A 25,093-nucleotide genomic window follows, 5' to 3' on the forward strand; every position below is an offset into this window, starting at 1 on the left:
GTTTACAGGCTTTAGCCACCCTCAGCAATTCATCCCACCAGAACAAAAGGCTAACATAGCAAACTGGTAAATTTATCTGCACAGAAAAACTGAACTACAAGGAATGAGGTACTTAACTTCCCACCTGAAGACCCAGGAATTTTTTTTTTTTACTTTTCTTCATTGAGATAGGGTCTCTATCGCTCAGACAGGAGTGCAGTGGCACAATATTGGCTCATTAAGTCTCCATCTGGGATCAAATGATTTTCCCACCTCAGTCTCCCGAGTAGCTAGCACAGGTGCGTACCACCACACCAGTCTGGCTTATTTTTCCACCCTTCCTAGAAACGGTATAAAATACTTAGCAAGCATCTAATTAAAACAGACGTAACCTAAGATAAGAAGACGTAAGGCCATAACCACAACTCCAAAACCAAACGCGCGCCACTACAACAACTCTGAAAATAAACACACGCAACCACACACAAGCCGTCTTTTAAACTAGTTCAATCACAGGAAAGCGCAAAAGCAGTCCCCCACTACCACAAGTTATGCAGCCGAGTTTTCTCACATTTGGGGAAATCGCAGGAGCAAACACATCCCAAACACAAAGTCAACCCCCCCCACCGAGAAAACCGCTTCATCAGGACCAACAGCGTCTCTCTTTCCTACCACGAAAACATGTATTTGCTATTGCTAATACCTTACCATCGTCCTCAACACACAACATACTCATGGCAAATTGTATTATGAGTTGTTTTTAGGCATCGCTTCGAAACTACCGCTTCTTCGTATGTCACATCTCAGACTACACCTTCTTTGGTATTCGCTAGAAAATTTCTCCGCGCGAAGAACGCACTAGAACCGGCAATCACTGCGCCCCTATCTACATATGCCCGCCTCTTATAGTAACGTCACCACCTGCTTCTGTACGTTCTGACTGAACTCCCTTACGGATCGGTTCGCTCTAGCTGCCGCTCCCAAGGATTCAAAAGAAATCGCATTGTGTGATAAGAAATTTTTTTTCTTTTTTCTGCACAGGCTCATATAATAGAAGTAACTTTTGTTATTTTTTCAGAGAATTCATACAGCCATTAATTATCCAAACCTATTTCTCAGTGCTTTTCAATGGCGTGATCTCGGCTTACTGCAACCTCCGCCTCCCAGGTTCAAGCAATTCTTCTGCCTCAGCCTCCCGAGTAGCTGGGATTACAAGCGCCTGCCACCACACCTGGCTAATTTTTGTAGTTTTAGTAAAGATGGGGTTTCACCATGGTGGTCAGGCTGGTCTTGAACTCCTGACCTCAGGTGATCCGCCCACCTCGGCCTCCCAAAGTGCTGGGATTACAGACATAAGCCACCGCGCCTGGCCCTCAGTGCTCTTTTCATTCCACTTAAGAAATGGGAACACACCAGGATGAGGATGATGATGCCAAAACTAGATTGATGGCTCACATCATCTAGGGTACAAATACACGCTTAATAATTTAACACTTTAGGCCAGGCGCGGTGGCTCACGTCTGTAATCCCAGCACTTTGGGAGGCCAAGGCGGGTGGATCACCTGAGGTCAGGAGCTCAAGACCAGCCTGACCAATATGGTGAAACCTCATCTCAAAATACAAAATATTAGCTGGGCGTGGTGGCGGGCGCCTGTAATCCCAGCTACTCGGGAGGCTGAGGCAGGAGAATCGCTTGAATCCAGGAGGTGGAGGTTGCAGTGAGCCGAGATCGCGCCATTGCACTCTAACCTGGGCGACAAGTAAAAAACTCCATCTCAAAAAAAATAATAATAATAATAATAATAATTTAACACTTTATTGAACTCAAAGCAACATTAAGCATCTTTGCCTTCGTTTTACACAGCTGTAGGGGAGCCCAGGGAGGGGAACGCTGCATGGTTTTCCTTGGCGGGGAAGGTGTGCACCCTACAGTCCTGCGGTGTTGTGGGAAGATTAGCCCATGTTCTGTCGGTTGCCGTAGCCCCTAGGGTGGGTGTCCTTCCAGTCATCCCACTCTCGAGCTCTTTGGAGTGTTTGTTCATCATCCTCTTCCTCCTTTTCTTGATCTTCCTGTTGCTGAGTGGCTTTTCTGAATTCTTTTGGTATTGCCTTGGCTATTCCCTGATCTGGTAACACTCCATGTTTCTGATGTTGATCATACCAGTCACTCACTGTCATGGAAGCCAGACTTGGATAGCCAGCGCCAAATACTTTGGCTTGCGCCATGTTCCGAGTGAGAATGAAGGGTTTCACTGGAGGCCTCTTCTGGTGACATGAGTTAGAAGTGGATGCCTCTCTTGAAGAGTCTTTCTCTCCCAGGATCTTTATTTCCTGATCAATGCTCTCAATCTCTTCTAAGCTGATATCAATCCACCTCTGAAGGTGAATAAGATAATATTCACGAACACGCTCATCATCTGCTTGACCACTTTCCACAGCAGATTTCATTGTAGACAACTTATGCTCCAACACCTTCTTCTGCTTGTATCGCTCTATTTTAGCCTGTCTTTGAGATGCCATAGCAACGAGGCTAGGATAAGCCGTGGAGGTAATAGCACCGTGATTTTCAGCTGAGTTGGTCTTGGTTTGGGGCAGCTCAAACTCGGCCACACGATAGTAATGGCACTGAGTTAAGTATTTTATAAAGTGTTCGCGAGCCTGCTGCAAATGATCTAGACGCTTACTGGGGTTGACTTGTTTCATGGTGAGGGCTCCTTGAAACGCTGGCACCATCAGGTACTTCAGGTCGGTGGAAGTAATCTCCTCCAAATCTTCATTTCGGCTGAACAAGTCAAGCTGCGATAACATTTTGGCAACCTTCTCAAGGAGGTCGAGGCCCTTGAACACCTTTTCCTGGACTATTCGGGAACCGGTGGGTTCAGTCGCTCCTTCGACTTCGTCCAGAAGCTGTTTGCTGGAATCGAACAGCTCGGGGAGCCGCGGCGGCGGCAGGAACTCGTCTTCAGCAGCTGCCATCTTGGGAAGGCTGATGCAAAATGTTGATTCCTTTCCTTTCTGGACACACGTAAAGATTCTGGCGTAGATTTCTAACAACCAGTCTGAATCGGGCGCTGCACGGCAGGGCAGTCAGGGAGGCGGTGGCGTTGGGGGCGGCATAGGGGAAGGCAACGGAGTCAGTTGTGCCGGGTCTGAATCGCTGCTCCACTCTGGGTCTTCGTCAAACTTTGTCTCTCTGTTTCCGTTTCCTAAAATTGTAAAGTGGGAATAATACTGCCTTCCTGGCTCACAAGATTTCTGTGAGGACTGAATAAGAGAATGCATGTAAAAATGCAGCTACCCCCAACCCAGGCTATTCTGCCCCTCGACTGCTGCCCCCTGTACTTTGGGACCCCCAAAGTGACTTTGCCAAGATTCAAGTATCTGCAGTTCCTGCCACACAGGGAAGTAGCATCAGGCCCGGATTTGGTAACAAACCGAGTGTTCCTGTATGTCTATATCTGTGTATGTATGATGTAAAAAGTACTGGGATTACAGGCGTGAGCCACCACGCCTGGCCTAAAACTCAGTTTTCAAAAATTACTGAGTGGCCAGGCGCGGTGGCTCACTCCTGTAATCCCCCACTTTGGGAGGCCGAGGTGGGCGGACTAGGAGGTCAGGAGACCGAGACCATCCTGGCTAACACGGTGAAACCCCATCTCTACTAGAAATACAAAAAATTAGCTGGGCGTGGTGGCGGGTGCCTGTAATCCCAGCTACTCAGGAGGCTGAGGCAGAATTGCTTGTACATAATACATATTATGTGTGTACAGATATATAGCACACATATCACACACACACACACACACACACAGAATCAAACCAAACCAACTACATGACCAAATTATGACTAAATCAAAGACCCCAAATAAGTTGAGATGGAGAAACACAGCCCCTCCGTACAGAATGTTATTTGGAGAGTTCCCTTACGTGTGGGGAAGGGCAGCAACAGGCATACCTATTAATCTCAGATCATGGCTGTTCCTGCCACCTCAGGTGTGCTGTCCTAAGACGTGCCCCTCAGTTTGTGAGTCTCACCTCATCTCTGAATTTCCAACCATCGCTTTGCCTCATGGGAGTCAAGGAAGGAAAGGTTGATGCTCAGAAATATGAGAGTGACATATATACTCAATAATTTTTAAAAGCTGAGTTTTGTTACATAAGTTCACAAAGCAGTTGTGACTGTTAAAATGTCATTAATGTGACCGGGCGCGGTGGCTCACGCTTGTAATCCCAGCACTTTGGGAGGCTGAGACGGGTGGATCACAAGGTCAGGAGATCGAGACCATGGTGAAACCCTGTCTCTACTAAAAGCACAAAAAAATTAGCCGGGCGTGGTGGTGGGCACCTGTAGTCCCAGCTACTCGGAGAGGCTGAGGCAGGAGAACGGTGTGAACCCGGGAGGCGGAGGTTGCAGTGAGCCGAGATGGCACCACTGCACTCCAGCCTGGGCGACAGAGTGAGACTCCGTCTCAAAAAAAAAAAAAAAAAAAAGTCATTTATGTTGGCCAGGCATGGTGGCTCACACCTGTAATCCCAGCACTTTTGGAAGCCAAGGCAGATGGATCACCTGAGGTCGGGAGTTCAAGACCATCCTGACTAACATGGAGAAACCCTGTCTCTACTAAAAATACAAAATTAGCCGGTTGTGGCGGTGCGTGCCTGTAATCCCAGCTACTTGGGAGGCTGAGGCAGGAGAATTGCTTGAACGTGGGAGGCGGAGGTTGCAGTAAGCCAAGATCACACCACTGCACTCCAGCCTGGGCAACAAGAGCAAAACTCCGTCTCAAAAAAAAAAAAAAAAAAAAGTCATTAATGTCAATGTAACTGAATCTAAATTTTTTTTTTTTTTTTTAAGACAGAGTCTCACTCTGTCACCCAGGCTAGAGTGTAGTGACATGATCTTGGCTCACGGCAACCTCCATCTCTTGGGTTCAAGCAATTCTCCTGCCTCAGCTTCCTGAGTAACTGGGACTACAGGGATGCACCACCACACCTGGCTAATTTTTTGTGTTTTTGGTAGAGATGGGGTTTCACCATGTTGGCCAGGCTGGTCTTGAACTCCTGACCTCAGGTGATCTGCCTGCCTCGACCTCCCGAAGTGCTGGGATTACAGGCATGAGCCAATGTGCCAGGCCACTAAATGTCTTACTCAACACCCTGAGTTGTGGGGAGCCAAATCCATTCACTCCTGAAACACACTGGCCCTGAAGCTGCATTTCTCAGCCACAAAGCTCTGCAATAAAAACCATACTAACTCTATTTAGGCCAGGGGCAGTGGCTCATGCCTGCAATCCCATCACTTTGGGAGGCCGAGGTGCTGATATCACCTGAGTTTGGGAAGGTGGAGGCTGTGTTGTGCCACTGCACTCCAGCCTAGTGAGAGTGAGACCCTGTCTTAACCGCTCCCCCAGCAACAACAAAAAAACAACAGCAAAAACCCAACTCCACACTATTTAGTACAATTGCTGATTTAGGACAATTGCTGGATTACCTTCATCCACAAAGTGTGACCCAGCCCACCTCGGTTATACTATATAATCTCATTATTGAACTACCTTCCTAATTTTATTCCAGAAGGTTTGATTTCACATGAGGAAAGTAATACTTTGGCTTTCAATGGTATCCATGAATGCCAGGCTGACCACAGCTCGGCCTCTATGATTATTTGTGCCCCCCCATGGCTCTGATATCACAGGTACTAACAGACCCTTTTTCCTATGCTGGGAGAACTCCATTTCTGATGACCACATTATCTACTCCAGTATTTTTGCCATTCATATTCTTGAATTTCTTTGCTGCTAATGATGAAAAACACCTGTTCTCAAGTCATTACTTACATGTAGCACATACTTCTCATTTACTGACAGCCACTTAAATGTTCAAGGTCCAGTCCGCTGGCCTAGCCACTGGGGATACTAAGAGGAATAATGCAGAGACCGAGTCTGCCTGCAATAAATAAGATCATAGTCTGTAGGGAAAACAGACTTGCCAGACCTATAAAAAGTTCAGCAGGGCCACATTACGATTTTGAAGGGCCCATACTTTTGCCTTTGTGTGCCTGCCTCCTCTCTTAAAATATATACATTTCCATTAAAATATATGTTTAAAATGCTATCTTATGACTGCATTGATTAAAAGATGAATATATTATTATATATGACATTTTCTTCCACCTAAAAATTCTTTTTTTCTTCTGATTTTTAAAAGAAGTGCCCCTAGGCAGTGTGCCTGTGGTACGTAACAGATAAGGCCACCCTGGGTTCAGTGGCACTGAGTGGATCCCAGGCAGTTTGGAAGGGCTGAAGTATAAGTTTTCCAGGTAGATGAAAAAGGGCAGGGCAGGGAAGTGCATTCCAGGAAGAGCAGGCATGTAAGTTTGTGGAAGTAATACAGCAAGGCTCTCTGGAAACTTTAAAATAAGGAAACAGATTAAGTTAGAGCACTGCTTGTCCAGTGGAATATGGTGTGGGCAACATTCGACACATTCAGTTGAACATTTTTAGTAGCTATATTATTATTTTTATTATTTTATATTTATAGAGATAGGGTCTCGCTATGCTGCCCAGTCTGGTCTTGAGCTCCTGGTCTCAAGCCATCCTCCTGCCTCAGCCTCCCAAAGTACTGGGATTACAAGCATGAGTCATCAGGCCCGGCCCACATGAAATTAACTTTATTATCATGTTTTGCCTGGGTGCAATGACTCATGCCTGAAATCCCAGCACTTTGGGAGGCTGAGGCAGGATGGCTTGAGGCCAGCAGTTGAAGATCAGCCTAACCAACTTGCCTAAACCCTGCCTCTACTAAAAATACAGTTAGCTTATTGTGGTCATGCGTGGCTGTAGTCCAGCTACTCTGAGGCTGAGGCATGAGAATTGCTTGAACCTGGGAGGCGGAGGTTGCAGTGAGCCGAGATCGCGCCACTGCACTCCAGCCTGGGCAACAGGGTGAGACTCTGTCTCATAAAAAACAAAAAACAAAAAAACCCACAACTCATTGCGTTTACCTCACTAAAGTTCCTAAGCATTAAATGATAGCAAGGTACAGCTTTAAACAGTAAGCAACGGTAACAACCCTGCAACCCCAAAGCATTCTTAAGAACCAAAAGAAACAATGAAAAAAAAAAATAAGGCTGGGCGCGGTGGCTCACGCCTATAATCCCAGCACTTTGGGAGGCCGAGGAGGGTGGATCACATGAGGTCAGGAGTTCAAGACCGGCCTGACCAACGTGGTGAAAACTCGTCTCTACTAAAAATACAAAAAACTAGCCAAGCGTGGTGGCGGGTGCCTGTATTCCCAGCTCTACTCAGGAGGCTGAGGCAGGAGAATCGCTTCAACCTAGGAGGCGGAGGTTGCAGTGAGCCGAGATTGTGCCACTCAACTCCAGCCTGGGAGACGGCGAGACTCCGTCTCAAAAAAAAAAAAAAAAAAAAATTGGGTGCCATGGCTCACGCCTGTAATTCCAGCATTTTAGGAGGCTGAAGGTGTGGATCACTTGAGGACAAGAGTTCGAGACCAGCCTTGCCAACATGGTAAGACCCCATCTCTACTAAAAATGCAAAAATTAGCCAGGCATGGTGGTGCATGCCTGTAATGTAATCCCAGTTTCTAGGGAAGCTGAGACACGAGAATAGCTCGAACTCGGGAGGTGGAGGCTGCGGTGAGCCGAGATTGCTCCACTGCACTCCAGCCTGGAAAATAGAGCAAGACTGTGTCCCAAAAAAATAAATAAGGCAAAACCTAAAACAACCAAAGAAAGCTGAGCGCATGAATTCGGATGCCACTGCACTCCAGCCTAGCTAAACAAAGTGAAACAAACCTTCCACGGCAAAAAAAAAAAAAAAAAAAAAAAGCAAAAGCTAATACACAACTAACAGAACTTGCATTTCAACTACCACAACCAGCAGCAAGTACGAACGCAGTCTCCCGCTACCACAAATTATACACTGTAGTTGCCCACATCTGGGGAAATCGTAGGGATCAGCACAAAGTGCAACGAATAAACCACACACAGGGAAAAACCACCTCCATAACCACAGTATTTCTCCTGACAGGTAATTATGAGGTACTTGCGTGACCCCAGCAATCCCCAGTGCCGCCCACATCATTGCAAGTGCGGGTAACTCCTGAAATGACTCTAATTGGACTTTATCCACATATAGTGAACAAAATAAACAGATTTTTTTACTATATCTTGGTGTTGGTGACAGAGTTGTGCAAATCCTTCCAAGGAACGCGTTTCCAAAATGCAGTCTTTAATCTACATACTCCACCTCCCGGCGTGACGTCATGCATAGGCCTGGCTGGTCAGAGAGCGCAACTGCGTTCTCATCTGGGCCCGCTTCCAACCAGCAGTTCCTTCTCCTGCTCGCGTCAGCGCAAGTGACGTCTGTCAGGCCATTTTCCTGACAAAAACGCACCACCTCACTACTTTTGGCGTAGCCTAAGGCCTTCGGATCTCCCTGTATGGAGAGTTTCCTTGAGCTAACAGATGTGAATGAACTTTTAGTCACGGGATACCCACGCTGTGCACCACCCCGGCATCATTTCCTCTTATTCCAAGAAGGGGAACAGGGCATGCTAGCAGGCTGTACTGCAGAGTGGAGGGTTTTGGAATCCAAGATCTGGACTGCAATATAGTGTTCACAATGCAAGACTTTCGATGAGCTTATGGCCTCAACTTGTTCCTCAGTTTGTAAAACCTGCATTACTGTCCTTGGAGGAGTTTTTGTGAAGACTAAAACAAATACATTAACGAACAGCTTAAACCTTAAAGCATAATTATAACATGTGAGTCAGGCAACCCAATAAAAACCCTAAAGCAAACCAAGAAATACTAACAGCTAACATCTACTGTTTACCATGCATCTGGACTTTATGGTTAATCCTCACAACGTTGAGGTAGGAAATGGAATCATCCCCATTTCATGGATAAAGAACCTGAGGCATGACAAAGATTCTTTGCTGGCCGGGTGCAGTGGCTCACGCCTGTAATCCCAACACTTTGGGAGGCTGAGGTGGGCGAATCACCTGAGGTCAGGAGTTCGAGACCAGCCTGGCCAACATGCTGAAACCCTGTCTCTACTAAAAATACAAAAATTAGCCGGGCGTGGTGGCAAGTGCCTGTAATCCCAGCTACTTGGGAGGCTGAGGCAGGAGAACTGCTTGAACCCGGGAGGCGAAGGTTGCAGTGAGGCAATGAGCCGTGATCATGCCACCGCACTCCAGCCTGGGCGACAGAGTGAGACTCTGGCTAAAAAAAAGATTCTTTTCTTGTTTGCTTGGCCAAACCTTATTCAGGCTTCTGAACCTTCTCATAGGCCAGTCTGTGCATGTTCTTGTAAAATCGTTTTAGTAAAGGAACCCTGCTAAGTCAATTTAGCTGAAACCCAAATTCTCCAAATCTGATCAGGTTCCTCATCCTGCACCACCCCCCAGGTGATATCTGATCACCCCAGCCTGTCTTCAGCAAGAATCCTGTTAGATCAGTTTAGCCAGAATTCCTCTTACCCCTGATGTTTCCTCTTGGTAATTTTCTAACCACTGACCTCCACACTGCTCCTTGGCTACAAATTCCCATTTGCCCATGCTGTACTTTGGACTTGTGCCCAGTCTTTCTCCTCCACTACAAGACCCCATTGCAGCGGTCTCTATACCTATCCTGATGGTCCTAAACAAAGTCATCCTTACAGCAAAAAAGTGCACCTCTCCCAGCTACCAAAGCCTCTTCTACTGATGTGCCTGGAGGAGCTGCAGTAACTATAAACCCCTGCAAATGTGGAGGAAGTAACTGGAGCCTGGGTCCAGTCATGACTGTCTACTGAATCATCTTAGCCAATGCCCACTGAAGGCTCAGGGTGCTCCCAGCACAGGGAGAAGAACTTCACACACCTTAACTCATTTAATCCACTCAACAATTCTACAGAGTACACAATATCTCCATTTTGCATATGAGAAAACTGAGGCCAAGGGAGGCTGAAATGTGCCCAAGTGGTAGAGAAGGAATTAAAATCCACGTAGTCATCCCCAGAGAGGACTTCTTTTTTTTATTTTTATGCACACACAGACAAGGGTGACATCTACAGAAAATAATCTGGATCACCCAGAAAGCATGTGGCATCCTAGGTGAACTGCTATGCGAGGTAACTGGCCCAAGGGCTCTAGTCACCCACCCTAACATCCTACCCAAAGGCCCTGAGGACTGGGGGGTCAATATATTACATCACACAGTTTGAGAAGCTGTAGGGTGGAGACTTTCTGGCAAGTGAGTGTCATTCGTTTCGGGTATATATCAAATTAGAAAAAAAGGCTGAGAACCACTGTTCTAGGTAGGCATAAAAAATGGAACCTGGCAATTATCAACACTGTATGAATGGAGGATTAGGGATACATCTGTATTGTGTAAAAAAGGGGGAGACAATGCCAGGCGCAGTGGCTCATGCCTATAATCCCAGCACTTTGGAAGGCTGAGATGGGCAGATCACCTGAGGTCAGGAGTTCAAGACCAGCCTGGCCAACATGGTGAAACCCCATCTCTACTAAAAATACAAAAATTAGCCAGGTATGGTGGTACACGCCTCTAATTCCAGCTACTCAGGAGGCTGAGGCAGAAGAATGGCTTGAACCCAGGAGGCAGAGGTTGCAGTGAGCCGAGATCATGCCACTGCACTCCAGCCTGGGCGAAAGAGCGACACTCTGTCTCAAAAACAAACAAACAAAAAAAACAGGAGGGGGTGTGGAGAGGAGTTTGTCATATTTGCTGAAAGTCACCAGACGATGGCTAAAGAATGTAACAAGCCAGCTGCTGGGCGTGGTGGCTCACGCCTGTAATCCTGACACTTTCGGAGGCCGAGATTAAGTGGATCATTTGAGGTCAGGAGTTCGAAACCAGCCTGACCAAAATGGTGAAACCCCATGTCTACTAAAAATACAAAAATTAGCCAGGTGTGGTGGCGCATGCCTGTAATCCCAGCTACTCGGGAGGCTGAGGCAGGTGAATCACTTGAACCTGGGAGGCAGAGGTTGCAGGGAGCTGAGATCATGCCACTGCACTCTAGACTGGGCAACAGAGAGAGACTCCGTCTCAAAAAAAAAAAAAAAAAAAAAAAAAAAAAGCCAGCAACAGCTTGAGACTTCATTGAGGTTTAGCAAGAAGCACCCTCATGTGAATACATGTTAACAAAATGTCAGGAAGGAGCATTGGTGCTGCTCTAATCTAATGTTACTCCCTTACCCAAAGCCCTTCAATACTCCTTACTGCCCTCTGGATAAAGCCCCAACTCCATCCCACGCTCCTTGAGGCTCTGCATGGGCTGGCTCCATAGCTTTTCCAGCCTGCCTGTACTGTCCACCATACCGCCGTGGCAGCCACAGCTACAGCCGCAGCCTCTTTCCAGCCTCAGAGCCTTTGCCTGTGTAGTTCCCCTTGCTTAAAATGTTTTTACCCTGCCTCTCCTGACAAATCTAACTTCTCTTCCCACGCTGAGCTCCCTCTGTTATCATAGTAAGAGTCCTTTAATTTCTCTTTTAGTCCTTATCTTCAGTCCATTCATTATTCCACTGTGTGATTATCAGTCAGTTTCCTGGGCTAGACTACAGACTGTCGAAGGACCTGAGAGTTTTCACCTGTCACTGCTGGAGTCTCAGGCTAGCAAAGTACCTGGCATGGAGATTTCTGCCTATCTATCCATCTATCTATAGGATGTGTGTGTGTAATGATTAGAAAGCTAAGAAATGTGATAGAAAAGGAGTGTGAGAAGCCTAAATAAACTTTGGGAAGATTAAAAAAAAAAAACAACAAACAGCTTTGGGAAGGTAAGAATAAGGATCAGGGACCAAGAAACTAAATTCAGCCAGGAGCTGTGGCTCACGCTTGTAATCCCAGCACTTTGGGAGGCTGAAGTGGGTAGATCACTTGAGGTCAGGTGTTTGAGACCAGCCTGGCCAATATGGAGAAACCCATCTCTACTAAAAATACAAAAATTAGCTGGGTGTGGTGGCAGGCACCTGTAATCCCAGCTACTTGAGAGGCTGAGGCAGGATAATTGCTTGAACCCGGGAGGTGGAGGTTGCAGTGAGTCAAGATTGCGCCACTACACTCTAGCCTGGGCGACAGAGTGAGACTCCCTCTCAAAAAAAAAAAAAAAAAAAGTGACTATACTTAATATACTCTTGAAAATTCCTGAAAGCATATGTTAAGCATCTTTACCACAATAAAATGATAGAAGTACATACAGTAATGCATATATTAATTAGCTCCCTGTAGCCATTCCACAATGTATAATACTTCAAAACAACGTGTACACAATAAATATATACAATTGGGACACTGATTACCATTACATGTCCAAATATTGCTTCCACTCCACCTTCTGGAACTCTCATTGCATTTATCTTGACCCCTCTCATTCTATTCTCTGTCTCTTTGAAACTTTCTTGCATTTTCCCATCTCTATATTTCTTTGAGCTACATCCTGGGTAATTTTTCAGATCTGTCTTCACTAATTCTGTCTTTGGCAGTGTCTGCTGCTTAACCCATTCACTAAGATTATTATTTCAATTATTGTAGTTTCATTTTGAGAAATGAATAGACTAGAGAGGGTTTCTTTTGTTTGTGCCTGGTGCTGGGAGACATTACCAAGCCAGGCTAAAGTAACTTTTTGTGCCATCCCCTAATATATACACATAGCAGTATGAATTCTGGCCCATTTTGAGGGACTGTGAATGTGAGATAGTGGTAAAGATTTCTCTGCCCCTTCCCATTCTCAGGCTGAGGCTGAGACCAGCACATATCTCTAACATCTTTCTCTTGGGGAGGGGGCATTCCTCAGAACTGAGAGTGTTCTTCTCCTGGGGTCGCAGCTTTATAGAATGAGGAGGGACTCTCTAGTCAGACCTCCCACCCAGCTCAGGCCCCAAGCTTTGTCTTCTGCCTGTGGTCCATTAAAAGCCAGCCCCAGAGCTTCTAAGGATGGCCAATGTCCTTAGGAAACAGACAGGGTCCATCCCTGCCTTTCCTTTCTGGATTTGTTTCTTTCTCTGGGTCTCTGTGGATTTCTCTTTTGCTAGATCAGAAATATATTTTAAAAACTCGTTTTCTTGTTCTATTTTCTCAACATTTTACATGTTTTGAGCTTACAAAAGCCATCCCTGGACCTCAGGTCTACTCACTGCCAGAGAAGCTCATCCCTCAATTCATCTAATCCTTTAGACTTTCCACGCCATTTCACTCACTAGGCCCCTAGCCCCATCTCTCACCTACTTCATGCTGCAGCACAGCGTATTTCCTCTATCTTAGAGGTTCCCAAACTTTTTGGCACCAGGGACCAGTTTCATGGAAGACAATTTTCCATTTCTCCACGGATAATAGGGGGTGGGTGGGAATGGTTTCAGGATGAAACTGTTCCACCTCAGCTCATCAGGCATTAGTTAGATTCTCATAAGGAGTGTGCAACCTAGATCCCTGGCATGCTCAATTCACAATAGGTTTCACGCTCCTATGAGAATCTAATGTGGCTGCTGATCTAACAGGAGGCGGTGCTCAGGCAGTAATGACATCACCTCCTGCTGTGCGGCCTAGTTCCTAACAGGCCACCAACTGGTACCATGCTCCTTCTGGGGGGTTGGAATCCCCTGCTCTAACTGGTCCTACAGCCAATCAACAGTCATCTCCTCTACTCCCATTTCCCCAGCACTGCTGGAGAAAAAAAGTTGCAGAATCTTTCAGCACTCTTACTCCAAATACTCCAAATTTATGCAAACTGCAACTACATCCTCACTGCTACTTGGCATTCCTTTTTTTGAGACAGAGTCTCGCTCTATCACCCAGGCTGCAGTGCAGAGGTGCAATCTCAGCTTGCTGCAACCTCTGCCTCCCAGGTTCAAATGATTCTCTTGCCTCAGCCTCCCGAGTAGCTGGGATTATAGGCACGCACCACCAGGCCCAGCTAATGTTTTTTTATTTTTTGTATTTTTAGTAGAGACGGGGTTTCACCATGTTGGCCAGGCTGGCCTCGAACTCCTTGGCCACCCAAAGTGCTGGGATTACAAGTGTGAGCCACCACACCCAGTCGGCATTCCTTTTTTTCTTTGTTTGTTTTGAGATGGAGTCTCGCTCTGTCACCCGGGCTGGAGTGCAATGGTGTGATCTCGGCTTACTGCAACCTTTGCCTCCTGGGTTCAAGCGATTCTCCTGCTTCAGCCTCCTGAGTAGCTGGGATTACAGATGCGTGCCACCATGCCTGACTAATTTTTGTATTTTTAGTAGAGATGGGGTTTCTCCATGTTGGCCAGGCTGGTCTTGAACTCCTGACCTCAAGTGATCTGCTAGCCTCGAACTCCCAAAGTGCTGGGATTACAGGCATGAGCCACCACGCTCAGCCAGCATTCCTTTTATACATACTTTTTAAAAAAAAAATTTCTTACAATTGAGTGGTTCTCCATGACAGTGGAGCCACTCCCAAAGGGAAATTTTGAAACTCTGAGGGGATGTTTTTGTTTCCCTGGGTAGTCATGCCAAGCCTTTACATATTAAAATATTGTATTGTAGGGCAGGGCGCGGTGGCTTATGCCTGTGTTCCCAGCACTTTGGAAGGCCGAGGCGGGTGGATTATAAGGTCAGGAGTTCAAGACCAGCCTGGCCAATATGGCGAAACCATAAAAAAAAAATAACAAATATAAAAAATCAGCCAGGCGTGGTGGTGCACACCTGTAGTCCCAGCTACTCAGGAGGCTGAGGCAGGAAAATCGGTTGAACCCAGGAGGCAAAGGTTGCAGTGAGCCGAGATCACGCCACTGCACTCCAGCCTACACGACAGAGTGAGACTCCATCTCAAAAATAAATAAATAAATAAATAAATAAATAAATAATTGTATTGTAACTTATTTTTCTCTCTCCTTTATATTTGTATTGTTTTGTTTTTGAGACAGGGTCTTGTTCTGTAACCCAGGCTGGTTGAAATGCAGTCACGCAATTTCAGCTCACTGCATCCTCAACCTCTTGGGCTCAGGTGATCCTCCCACCTCACCCTCCCGAGTAGCTGGGACCACAGGCATGCACCACCATGCCCAGCTAATTTTTTCAATCTTTTTTTTTGTTTTTCTACAGTTGGGGTTAAGCCATGTTGCCCAGCTTGGTCTCAAACTTCTTGGCTCAGGCGATCCTCCCACCCTCCCAAAGTCCTGGGATTATAGACGTGAGCCACCCCACGTGGCTTCTCTCCTTCATATTATAGTTAGGACATATTATCTGCGCGGTAACTATATGTAGTTTATATTTTCTATGAACATCTTCAAGGTAGTAAATGGAATGTTACTAGTTCTTATAAAAGGAAACCCTGGGCCGGGCGCGGTGTCTCCCGCCTGTAATCCTGGCACTTTGGGAGGCCAAGGCGGGCGGATTGCCTGAGATCAGGAGTTCAAGACCAGTCTGGCCAACATGGTGAAACCCCATCTCTACTAAAACTACAAAAAATTTAGCTGGGTGTGGTGGCATGCGCCTATAATCCCAGCTATTCGGGAGGCTAAGGCAGGGGAATTGCTTGAACCAGGGAGGTGGAGGTTGCAGTGAGCCGAGATCGCACCACTGCACTCCAGCCTGGGCGACAGAGCAAGACTCTGTCTCAAAAAAAAAAGGAAACCCTTGATTTGACAGAATTGAGAACCACAAACTAATCCTATTGAACCCACATCCTTTTCACAGGAGTGAGAATAACTTATTTATGATGAAAGTCCGGCCAGGCGCAGTGGCTCACGCCTGTAATCCTAGCACTACAGGAGGCCAAGGTGGACAGATCACTTGAGGTCAGGAGTTCACAACCAGCCTGGCCAACGTGGCGAAACCCCGTCTCTACTAAAAATACAAAAATTAGCTGAGCATGGTGGCTCAGGCCTGTAATCCCAGCTACTCGAGACGGAGAGGCACAAGAATCGCTTGAACCTGGGAGACGGAGGTTGCAGTGAGCCGAGATCGTGCCCCTGCACTCCAGCCTGGGTGACAGAGTGAGACTCCATCTCAAAAAACAAACAGAAACACTAAGAAGAAAACATAGATGTAAATCTTCCTGACCTCCAATTAGGGAATGATTTCTTACATATGACATCAAAAGCACAAGTATAGTATGTCAATTATCCTTCAATAAAGTGGTTAAAAAAAAAAAGATTTATCTTCGATGAGGCCTTTGGAAAAAAAAAAAAAAAAAGGCAGGTAGGCCGGGCACGGTGGCTCACACCTGTAATCCCAGCACTGTGGGAGGCTGAGGGGGGGTGCATCACTTGAAGCCAGGAGTTTGAGACCAGCCTGGCCAACATGACGAAACCCCATCTCTACAAAAAACACAAAAATTAGCTGGGCATGGTAGCACATGCCTATAACCCCAGCTTCTTGGGAGGCTGAGGCATGAGAATCACTTGAGCCTGGGAGGTGGAAGTTGCAGTGAGCTGACATTGTGCCATTGCACTCCAGCCTGGATGACACAGGGAAACCATCTCCAAAAAAAAAAAAAAAAAAAAAGATGCAAATAGCCAATAAGCACACGAAAATATGTTCAATATTCTTAGCCATCAGGGTAATGCAAATCAAAATCACCATGAAATACCACTTCACCCTCACTATGATTGCTAGAATCAAAATGACAAGTATCTGGCTATGGGTGGGCAAACTAGTTGATTTTCCCGAAAAAAGCTAAAACTACAAAGAAGATTGTGCCAAGCCTTGAGTGTGTTGAGCCCAACTGCAGAACAAAGAGAATGCTGGGTATTAAGAGATGTAAGCATTTTGAAGTGAGAGGAGATGAGAAGAGAAAGGGCCAAATGATATCCAGTTCTAAGTGTCATCTTTTGTTTTATAATGAAGACAATACAATATTGGGGTTATGTTCACATAAAAAAGTCTCCAGACAATCTCTGGCTCTTTCTAAAAATCAAACTATCTTTTAAATGGGTGAATTGTATGGTATAATATTAACAGATGGTTTCCCCATCTCCCTTTCCCAGACAGACTCCTGATTATGACAAGGACTATGTTCCAAGGGTATCTGCATTCCCCTCACCCAGAATAAGCTTTGTCTACAATAAGTACCCCATTATATATTGGCTGAATTGAATGAACTGGAAATCAAACTCAGGAAGCATTTCCAAAAGGATTTCCTTTAAACATGTTTTTAATTTTTAGAGACAGGTTCTTGTTCTGTCGCCTGGGCCTCCAAAGGTACGGTGATTACAAACACGAGCCACTGAGTCTGGACTTTTTGCATTTTTAAATTGATATATCATAGTAGTATGTAAGCTTTTCCCTTTTTAAAACTACTATGGGCCAGGTGCCGTGACTCACACATGTATATCCCAGCACGTTGGGAGGCTGAGGTTAATGGATCACCTGAAGTCACGAGTTCGAGACCAGCCTGACCAACATGGTGAAACCCTGTCTCTACTAAAACATAAAAATTAGTCGGCCAGGTGCAGTTGCTCACGCCTGTGATCCCAGCACTTTGGAAGGCTGACGCAGGCAGATCACCTGAGGTCAAGAGTTCAAGCCCAGCCTGGCCAAAATGGTGAAACCCCATCTCTACTAAAAATATGAAAATTAGCCAGGCGTGGTGGCAGGTGCCTGTAATCCCAGCTACTCAGGAGGTTGAGGCAGGAGAATCACTTGAACCCGGGGGGCAGAGGTTGCAGTAAGCCAAGATCACAGCATTGCACTCCAGCTTGGGCAACAAGAGAGAAAATCCATCTCAAAAAAAACCAAAAAAACAAAAAAAACACAAAAAAACCCAGGCGTGGTGGCAGGCGTCTGTAATCTCAGCTACTCGGGAGGCTGAGGCAAGAGAATCACTTGAACCTGGGAGGCAGAGGTTGCAGTGAGCCAAGATCATGCCATTGCACTCCAGATTGAGCAATAAGAGTGAAACTCCATCTCAAACAAAAGAAAACAAAACAAAACAAAACCAACAAACTACTGTGTCAGAACCTAAAGGTGATCATTCAAAGTAGTCATTTTAGAATGCAATGAATGAATTTCAATTCTATAGTCATTGTTAAGAGCGGGTTAAAATCCTTTAGGGCCCAGGTATGGTACTCATTTTTGTAATCCCAGCACCTTGAGAGGCCGAGGTGGGAGGATCACTCGACGCCAAGAGTTCGAGACCAGCCTGGGCAACATAGCGAGACCCTATGCTACAAAAAGTTCTTTTAAAATTAGCCAGCTGACCAGGTGGGGTGGCTCACGCCTGTAATCCCAGTACTTCGGGAGGACGAGGCAGGCAGATCACCTGAGGCCAGTCTGGCCAACATGGCGAAACCCCGTCTCTACTAAAAAATACAAAAAAGTAGCCAGGTGTTGTGGTGGGTGCCTGTAATCCCAGCTACTCAGAAGGCTGAGGCAGGAGAATCACTTGAACTCAGGAGGTGGAGGGTGCTGGGAGCCGAGATCAAACCATTGCACTCCAGCCTGGGCAACAAGAGGGAAACTCCGTCTCAAAAAAAAAAAAAAAAAAAAAAAATTAGCCAGCCATGGTGGCACATGCCTGTACAGCTACTTGGAAGGCTGAGGCAGAAGGACTGAGTCCAGGAGGTCAAGGCTGCTTTGAGCCATGATTGAGCACCACTGTACTCCAGTCTGGGAGACAAGAGCAAGACCCTGTCTCTAAAAATAAAAATGCTTAAAGGAAATCCTTCCTGAGTTTGATTTCCAGTTCATTTGACTCAGCCAACATATATGTGGTACTCATTGTGTACAAAGTTTATGCTGGATTAAGGGAACACAGCCAAGAAAAAACACCAAGGAAGCCTGTTACTATCACAAACTAAATAGTAGTACAGCTTCTCACTTCCATGGAAATTTAAAGACACAGTTCACAAGAAACAAGCAAGGAGAAGCCAAACACGGCCACAGACAATCACATTGGCTACTTCCCATTTGACAAAGAATAACACAGGGGAAAGTGTGAACACAGTCGCCCACTACCACAAATTATGCAGTTGAGTATCCCACATTTGGGGAAATCACAGGGGCCAGCAAACACAGAATGCAATGAGTGAACCTTGCCCTGGGAAAACCACCTTTGTGGTCAGGGTATCTTCCCTGCCGGGTAAGTGGAAGGCATGGTTGTTGCCTGACATCTTACCCTCAGATTCAAAACACTCTTCACATAGGGTCACTCTTCTTGCACAAGTTCTAGCCTGCTACTTACAAGATAAAGACTTTTCCAAAGTTTAAGAGCCAGAAATGGCTGGGCACGGTGGCTCACGCCTGTAATCCCAACACTTTGGGAGGCCAAGGCAGGCAGATCACGAGGTCAGGAGTTCAAGACCAGCCTGGCCAATATGGTGAAACCCCATCTCTACTAAAAATACAAAAATTAGCCTGGCATGGTGGCGGGTGCCTGTAAGCCCAGCTATTCGGGAGGCTGAGGCAGGAGAATTGCTTGAACCTGGTAGGCAGAGGTTGCAGTGAGCAGATATGGTCCTTAAGGGAAGGACACTGGAAGACAGTGTGGCGATTCCTCAAGGATCTAGAACTAGAAATACCATTTGATCCAGCAATCCCATTACTGGGTATATACCCAAAGGATTATAAATCATGCTACTATAAAGACACATGCACGTGTATGCTTATTGCAGCACTATTCACAATAGCAAAGACTTGGAACCAACCCAAATGTCCATCAATGATAGACTGGATTAAGAAAACGTGGCACATATACACCACGGAATACTATGCAGCCATAAAAAAGGATGAGTTCATGTCCTTTGTAGGGACATGGATGAAGCTGGAAACCATCATTCTGAGCAAACTTTGCAAGGACAGAAAACCAAACACCATATGTTCTCACTCATAGGTGGGAATTGAACAATGAGAACACTTGAACACAGGGTGGGGAACATTATACACCAGGGTCTGTCATGGGATGGGGGAAACGGGGAGGGATAGCATTAGGAGACATACCTAATGTAAATGACGAGTTAATGGGTGCAGCAAACCAACATGGCACATGTATACATATGTAACAAACCTGCACGTTGTGCACATGTACCCTAGAACTTAAAGTATAATAATAATAATAATAATGATAATAATAAAAGAGAAGGACACTGGAGCCAGGCGCCGTGGCTCACACCTGTAATCCCAGCACTTTGGGAGGCCGAGGCAGGTAAATCACCTGAGGTTAGGAGTGCGAGACCAGCCTGGCCAACATGGTGAAACTCCGTCTCTACTAAAAATACAAACATTAGCAAGGCGTGGTGGTGTGTGCCGTAATCCCAGCTACTCAAGAGGCTGAGGCAGGAGAATCCCTTGAACCCTTGAGGCTGAGGTTGCTGTGAGCTGAGATTGGGCCATTGTACTCCAGCCTGGGCTACAAGAGCGAAACGCCGTCTCCAAGAAAAGAAAAAAAACAGAAGGACTCTGGAGGTCCACAAAAAGATATAAAGACAGAAGAAAAGTCAGAAGATGCTAAATTGTTAGCTTTGAAAAGGAAAGGGCTACAAACAAGGAAAATGTGAAGGCAACACTCCCTTAGAGCCGCCAAAGGTATTCAACTGCGTACTTCTGATTGTAATGGCAAATCACTGTAGTACTCAATGACAACACCAACCACGAGGGGTGTGAGGCCAAAAGCGTGTGTGAAGAAAAAAATGACCATTAGAAGACATCAATCTCTGGCTATTCCAAAACAGGAGGTTGCAATATAACACAGGAAAACCTACGAAGCAAAGATACAACGTACGCCTTTTATAAACAAGCCAGATCAGGGGAAAGAACCAACATAGTCCCCACTACCACAAATTATGCAATTAAGTTTCCCACATTTGCAGAAAACCGCAGGAGTCAGCACATCCGCAATGCAAGAGACAAACCTCACCCTGAAAAATCCACCTTTAATGATCATGTTATTTCCCTTGCCGGTTATAAGTATGAGTCCCCAGCGCTGCCTGACAGTTCACCCTTAGATTCAAACCACTCTAAATATAGGATCATTTTTCTCATGTGCTCTTTAGACCCCCTAATTTCTGGAATAAAGATATTTTCCAAACTACAATAACCCAGCACCTATATTTTTAATATCTGGCTATTCAAAATCTTAAGAAATATAAGCCTAGGGTGCAAATAGCCAGCAGTCACTGCGCTTATCTACATACTCCACACCCCTTTGGATGATCTCATTCAGTATGTCCTTTCCTAGTGTGCTTGGTGACACGACTGAAATAAAACTTAAAAATGCTCTACAGATTAAAAGGTAAATAACGTAAACTAGCTCCTGCCTTTAAGGGTTTGGCACTAATGATGCCACTATAGTGTCTTTTTTCTTTTTTTTTCCCCCAAAAGTCTTGCTTTGTTGCCCAGGCTGGGGTACAGTAGTTATCGAACTTCTGGCCTCAGGGGATCTTCCTGTTTCAGTCTTCCCCAGCAGCTGCAAAAACAGGCGCGCACGGCTTTCTTGCGCAGTTAAACAAGCTGCTATACACGTAACCTGAATAAGTTTGAAAACATGAAATTTGGTAAAATTATTTCTGAAAATCCAGTCTACATATCTGAAAATCCAATCTCTGTATAGGTTACCTACCAGTCCAAAGTGTCATGCTTACATACAAAATGCTGTCTTTCAAACATGCAGCAAATGATCAATCTTACTTGAAAGATCAATTGCACAAACGCTAATTCTAATTTTGAATGAAGCAGGCCGGACGCTGTGACTCCTGCCTGTAATCCCAGCCCTTTGGGAGGCCAATGCGGGCAGATCACTTGAGGTCAGGAATTCGAGACCAGCCTGGCCAACATGGTAAAACCCTATCTCTAATAAAAATACAAAAATCAGCTGGGCATGGTGGCAGGCACCTGTAATTCCAGCTACTCAAGAGGCAGGAGAACCTCTTGAACCTCGGAGATGGAGGTTGCAATGAGCTGAGATCACGCCGCTGCACTCTAGCCTGGGCGACAGAGCAAGACTTTGTCTCAAAAAAACCCCACAAAAACCAAAAAAACAAATTAGAATTGGAGTTTCAGAGTTAACAGGGTTCTTCAATTGTCTTTCCAAGATCACACTAGAACCACCCTAATATCCCACATCTTTTATTTTACAGAAGGACTCTTCTGGTATCTTCTCCTCTGCCAAAATAAATTAGCCAGAGTTTATAACTTTTTTTTCCTTGTCACTGACTTCAAGCTCACAGTTTTCCATCTTTACAAAAGGAAGAAATAATGCTGTTTTAAAAATCTTGGGCCAGGTGCAGTGGCTCACACCTGTAATCCCAGCACTTTGGGAGGCTGAGGTGGGTGGATCACCTGAGGTCAGGAGTTCAAGACCAGCCTGGCCAACATGGCGAAACCCTCTCTACTAAAAATAAATTAGCCGGGCATGCTGGTGGGCACCTGGGTACTCGGGAGGCTGAGACAGGAGAATCGCCTGAACCCAGGCTGCAGTGAGCCGAGACCGTGCCATTGCACTCCAGCCTGAGCAACAAGATCGAAACTCCATCTCTAATGATAAATAAATAAAAATGAAAATAAAAATCTTGCTAAACAAGCAACAACTGAGAACATAGAGGTGTCTTAGATGGGGAGAAAAAGAATATTGGGACAAGGAGGTAGGGGATTCTGTGATGCAACCAGACACTTGTTCTCAAGTCTGATGTTCTGACAGTCTATCAGTTTTATTTTTATATACTTTCCTTTTCAAAGAAGTATTATGTAATATATATATACATACACACATATGTATATGTATGCTCTATAAATTGTCAACATTTTGTTTTGTGAAATAAAACACACTTTGAAATCTGGTTGGAGGGCTGGTCGCAGTGGCTCACACCTGTAATCCCAGTACTGTGGGAGGCCGAGGCAGGTGGATCATTTGAGGTCAGGAGTTCGAGACCAGCCTGGCAAACATGGTGAAACCTTGTCTCTACTAAAAATACAAAAATATCTGGTGGTGTGCATCTGTAATCCCAGCTACCCAGGAGGCTGATGAAGGAGAATCGCTTGAACCTGAAAGGCAGAGGTTGCAGTGAGCTAAGATCATGCCATTGCACTCCAGCCTGGGTGACAGCAGGAAACTCTTGTCTCAAACAAAAAAACAAAAAAAAGAAAAGAAAAAAGAAATCTGGTGGAACAACTCATGTAAGGGAAAAGGCAATGTATGTGAACTATACTGCCATTACCACCAAACAATTCTTACAACCAAAATGCCAGTTTCAGAAGATTTGTGACTAGCAGTGCCTTCTTCAGGCTAGAGTGCAGTGGCACCATCACAGCTCACTGCAGCCTTGACCCCCAGGGGTCAAGTCAGCCTCCTGAGTAGCTGGGACTACAGGCACACACTACCATGTCTGGCTAATTTTTGTATTTTTTGTAGAGAGGGAGTTTCACCATGTTGCCCAGGCTGGGCTCAAACTCCTGGGCTCAAGCAATTGACCCGTCTCCGCCTCCCAGACAGTTGGGATTAGAGGCATGGAACCACCATGCCCAGGCCACAGAGTCTTTCTTTTTTTTTTTTTTTTGCGACAGAGTCTTACTCTGTCGTCCAGGCTAGAGTGCAGTGGTGCCATCTCAGCTCACTGCAACATCTGCCTCCCGGGTTCAAGCGGTTCTCCTGCCTCAGCCTCCTGAGTAGCTGGAATTACAAGCACATGCCACCATGCCCGGCTAGTTTTTGTATTTTTAGTAGAGACGGGTTTTTGCCATGTTGGCGAGGCTGGTCTCGAACTCCTGACCCCAAATGATCCACCTGCCTCAACCTCCCAAAGTACTGGGATTACAGGTGTGAGCCACCGCGACCACTCCTCCAACCAGATTTCAAAGTGTGTTTTATTTCACAAAACAAAATGTTGATAATTTACAGGCCCACCTCAGCTTCCCAAAGTGCTGGGATTATAGGCGTGAGCCACCATGCCCGGCTGCCCAGCCTACAGAGTCTTAAGTGGCTCATGAATCCTCACAAGTCCCAGTTTCAATGTTTCACAAAAATTTCATTGCTATTGGCCTAGTTATCAAAATATCTGTTCAAGGGAGTCAGCCTTAGGCAAAAAGATGTCTGTCCTCCACTGCCTTGTAACTCTAAGCAAGTTAAGAAAAATGTTACTGTTATAATCCTCACAGAGGTCCTGCATACCTTAATATCCTTTGAGAAGAGCCTCATTTCTTTGATTAGAAAAAAATGAGGAGCTGGATGCGGTGGCTAACACCTACAATCCCAGCACTTTGAGAGGCCAAGGTTGCAATGTGTCGAGATCGCGCCATTGCACTCCAGCCTGGGCGACAGTGCGAGAGTCTGTCTCAAAAAAAAAAAAAAAAAAAAAGACAAAAATGAGGAAAGGCTGAGCACGGTGGCTCACGCCTGTAATCCCAGCAGTTTGGGAGGCTGAGGCGGGTGGATCACTTGAGGTCAAGAGTTCAAGACCAGCCTGGGCAACATAGCAAAACCCCATCTCTACTAAAGATACAAAAATTAGCTGGGCATGGTGGCACGTGTCTATAATCCCAGCTACTCCGGAGGCTGAGGCAGGAGAATTGCTCGAACCTGGGAGGCGGAGGTTGCAGTGAGCTGAGATCACACCACTGCACTCCAGCCTGAGTGACAAAGCAAGACTCCATCCCCCGCCCCAAAAAAAGAGGAAATATATGTTTGTTAAATACTAACATAAGTAAACATATAAAATCTTTATAAACTGAATCTAGTAGATTATTTAAAAAGACACACAATTGGCCAGGCGCGGTGGTTTATGCCTGTAATCCCAGCAGTTTGGGAGGCTGAGGCAGGCGGATAACCTGAGGTCAGGAGTTCGAGACCAGCCTGGTCAACATGGGGAAAACCTGTCTCTACTAAAAATACAAAAATTAGCCAGGCATAGTGGCTCACGCCCGTAATCCCAGCTACTCGGGAGGCTGAGGCAGGAGAATTGCTTGAACCCGGAAGGCGGGGGCTGCAGTGAGCTGAGGCTGCGCCACTGCACTCCAGCCTGGGCGACAGAGCAAGACTCCAGCTCAAAAAAAAAAAAAGAGAGACTTGGTCAGGTGGAGTGGTTCCCGCCTGTAATCCCAGCACTTTGGGAGGCTGAGGCGGGCGGATCACAAGGTCAAGATATCAAGACTATCCTGGCCAACATGATGAAACCCCATCTCTAC

The 25,093-nt window shown here is 45.9% G+C and overlaps 2 protein-coding genes and 2 non-coding genes across 5 annotated transcripts in view; all 4 read right to left on the minus strand.

The window, feature by feature from the left end:
- The window catches only part of TEX14 (testis expressed 14, intercellular bridge forming factor), a 141,637-nt gene that overhangs the window by 108,382 nt on the left and 8,162 nt on the right, over nucleotides 1-25,093 (minus strand). The window lies entirely within an intron of this gene.
- IGBP1C (IGBP1 family member C) overlaps nucleotides 1,436-25,093 on the minus strand; it is a 31,828-nt gene continuing 8,170 nt past the window's right edge. The window contains exon 2 of the mRNA XM_034942581.3: nucleotides 1,436-3,185. Within this exon, the coding sequence (XP_034798472.1) occupies nucleotides 1,933-2,955 (1,023 nt within the window). The 5' untranslated portion in view covers nucleotides 2,956-3,185 and the 3' untranslated portion in view covers nucleotides 1,436-1,932. The remainder of the gene's footprint in view (nucleotides 3,186-25,093) is intronic.
- LOC112437654 (U1 spliceosomal RNA) lies at nucleotides 18,906-19,069 on the minus strand. Its single transcript, XR_003026213.1, has one exon. It is a non-coding gene; the product is annotated as a U1 spliceosomal RNA (small nuclear RNA).
- On the minus strand, nucleotides 20,723-20,888 carry LOC112437676 (U1 spliceosomal RNA). Its single transcript, XR_003026234.2, has one exon. It is a non-coding gene; the product is annotated as a U1 spliceosomal RNA (small nuclear RNA).

This window comes from Pan paniscus, chromosome 19 (assembly GCF_029289425.2).
Source record: "Pan paniscus chromosome 19, NHGRI_mPanPan1-v2.0_pri, whole genome shotgun sequence".
NCBI lineage: Eukaryota > Metazoa > Chordata > Mammalia > Primates > Hominidae > Pan > Pan paniscus.